The sequence below is a fragment of the Helobdella robusta genome (genome assembly GCF_000326865.2).
Source record: "Helobdella robusta unplaced genomic scaffold HELROscaffold_1, whole genome shotgun sequence".
NCBI lineage: Eukaryota > Metazoa > Annelida > Clitellata > Rhynchobdellida > Glossiphoniidae > Helobdella > Helobdella robusta.
Genome location: NW_008703570.1, coordinates 12,210,366 through 12,213,276, shown reverse-complemented (window position 1 = coordinate 12,213,276; position 2,911 = coordinate 12,210,366). Strand labels below are relative to the sequence as shown.

The window sequence follows — 2,911 nt, the reverse complement described above, 5'->3', positions numbered from 1 at the left end:
GAGAAAAAATTCTGATGTCTGTAAAGTGTAACTGTAAAGACTGAAGAGATTTGAAATTATGAAAAATAACAATTAAATCTTTAAAAAAGGAATTAAAACATAAAAAATGTAAAAATGTTAATGTGAAATTTATTAGATTTTTTACTTTCGCAAACTTAGCAAATTTAAATCACACAAACCTCTCAAATGACGCTGAATTTCTTCTGATTCTGCCATACTTGTAAATAAAACTAATTTTCTCGATCGAAAAGAAGTTAACTTTTGCTCAACTCAATAATCACAAAAAGAAAGTGGAAACGATAGACCAAAGATACAATGATATTACAGCGATATAAAATACACCGATTATTAACTAGTTAAAATGTTCGTTTAAGAATAAAAAAAATACAGAAATAAATTATTTATAATAAAATTTGAAAATTTCAACCCAACCCAACCCACACAACTTTAAAAAATTTGGACCCAACCCAACCCAACCCAACCCAACCCATGGGTTAACCCAACCCATGTCCACCTCTGATTTACACATTTGCTGTTTTATCGACAGGATAGCGAGATTGTTAAGAAATCTGGTGCCACAGTTGCACTAAATAAGTTGGAACGCAAAAAAAACTATTCCTGTCAGACCCCAAAAAATTAATTAAGAAAGAACTAAATAACAATATTACACAACGTAACTTTTCAAATTTCGATTGGTTTCTAGTGAAAGCAAGAGCCTGCAGCAAAAGTTCCTTCTTAGACGTAGATGCGTTGGTAGCAGTGGAAACATACCTCCACTCATTCTCTCCGCCATATCTCACTGCGTAACTATACACAATTTGCTCTTGATTGATGGTTAGTCTGTTGAGGAAAGTTGCAATTGAACATGTTTTACAATGATTCAATTGAATCGTCGTGACGACAAAATTGGATTTAAATTCAACATGGTTCTGGCTTATCGTACGCAAGATGTGTTTAAATGGATTGCTACGCCAATGTGCACCTTTGATATCTGTGAGTTGTGCAATAAGAGATATATTAATAACACTTATTTTATATTATCAGCTGGATTTGTCACCAATTTTTACAAAAATCGGACCCTTAAAATCGAATTTGTTATTGCGAAAAACTATCGAAGTTTAATATCAAATTAATTATTTAATTTTTTTATTATTTCAAAGAATTAGTATGAATCATATTATAATCTTTAATTTTTGTCTTTAGATCAGAGTTTGGGATAGGCAACGGCATAGTGGTTGATATTCCTTAAAAACACAATAGTGAAAAATGTAGAGATAACTAACACTAATGAACCGCGGATCACCTTTCTGATCGTCTTCTTCACCCAATCAACGTACTCAGGAAACCCCAGATTCAGGGCAAAAGTCATCAACCCATTCCTGATGGCCCTGGTGTTTGCGATGGTGCCAAACGTATTGTATGATTATATTATATTCGAAATGTTAACACTTAGTAATATTATTGAAAAACTATACATCAAACAAATTTTTTGGCAAATAATGAAAATTACAAATAATTAAATAAAATGCTTACTTTGTATGATAATCTCCAACGTCTGCAGTGCCAATCTTTTCAAGGAACGGCCTCATAAGCCTATGTACGATGCCCTGTATCGTAGAGTTAATTAAAAAAAGTTTCTCTTATGAATGATAAAAAATTGTATTTCATCACAATCAAATCACATCATCATTGACAAAATTAAATCAAAAATTTTTTTAGCGCAGTCATCAACGGTCGAAAAAATTTGGAAGATAAAATACCAATGATTATCTCTATTATCAGTAGCACTAATTCTATTTACACATGAAAGCAAAGCACGGCGATCTCTACATTTTCAAATCTTAATTTTAATTCAATCTTTATTTGATTTGTATTTTCAGGGCCTAATTTTTTTTGAACAAGTTTTTTCCACGTCTGGATTGTACGAAATAAAATATAGATAAAACCTAGGTTGGCGTTTTTTCTTGAGCCAAGGTTACGTTGGCGCATTGAAAGGAACGAGTGAAAAAGGTTGTAAGCCAACATTAAGGTTGAAAACAACCAGGTTTTGCAAAGAAAATAGTACAGTTTACTGATTTGAATCTCCATCATTTAATTAATTAAAAAAATTATCAATTAAAATTATCAAAAAACCCTTTATCTTAATGGGCCCATCGATTTCCTATTCACGGTCAAGCATTTGGTTACTGACAATAAATACTAGAGTCAACCTTAAACATTGTAACCGCCTCACAGAGGGTGGCCTGGGTTGGGTTAACCCATGGGTTGGGTTGGGTTGGGTTGGGTCCAAATTTTTTAAAATTGTGTGGGTTGGGTTGGGTTGAAAATTTTCAAATTTTATTATAAATAATTATTTCTGTATTTTTTTTTTTCTTAAACGAAACATTTTAACTGGTTAATAACGGTGTATTTTATATCGCTGTAATATCATTGTATCTTTGGTCTATCGTTTCCACTTTCTTTTTGTGATTATTGAGTTGAGCAAAAGTTAACTTCTTTTCGATCGAGAAAATTAGTTTTATTTACAAGTATGGCAGAATCAGAAGAAATTCAGCGTCATTTGAGAGGTTTGTGTGATTTAAATTTGCTAAGTTTGCGAAAGTAAAAAATCTAATAAATTTCACATTAACATTTTTACATTTTTTATGTTTTAATTCCTTTTTTAAAGATTTAATTGTTATTTTTCATAATTTCAAATCTCTTCAGTCTTTACAGTTACACTTTACAGACATCAGAATTTTTTCTCAATTGCTCATTTTACTTATTTACCTGATATTCATGTTTCATTTTCTTTCTTTTTTCTACCTAGAAATGGTTTATTTTTCAAATTTTAGTTGGGCGCTGTTGAAGTTTAGAAATCCCATTCATTAGATAAATTTAATTGATTGATTGATTGAACATACTTAAGTAT

The 2,911-nt window shown here is 30.8% G+C and overlaps 1 protein-coding gene across 1 annotated transcript; it reads right to left on the bottom strand.

Annotated features, from left to right (window-relative positions):
- Positions 1-1,204: 1,204 nt before the first annotated feature.
- Positions 1,205-2,787, bottom strand: HELRODRAFT_159687 (hypothetical protein; the record flags this gene model as incomplete). Its single annotated transcript, XM_009011555.1, has 4 exons — positions 1,205-1,388; positions 1,534-1,607; positions 2,211-2,243; positions 2,770-2,787. 4 exons carry the CDS (start codon positions 2,785-2,787, stop codon positions 1,205-1,207), a joined length of 309 nt encoding a protein of 102 aa, XP_009009803.1.
- Between the last annotated feature and the right edge of the window lie 124 nt (positions 2,788-2,911).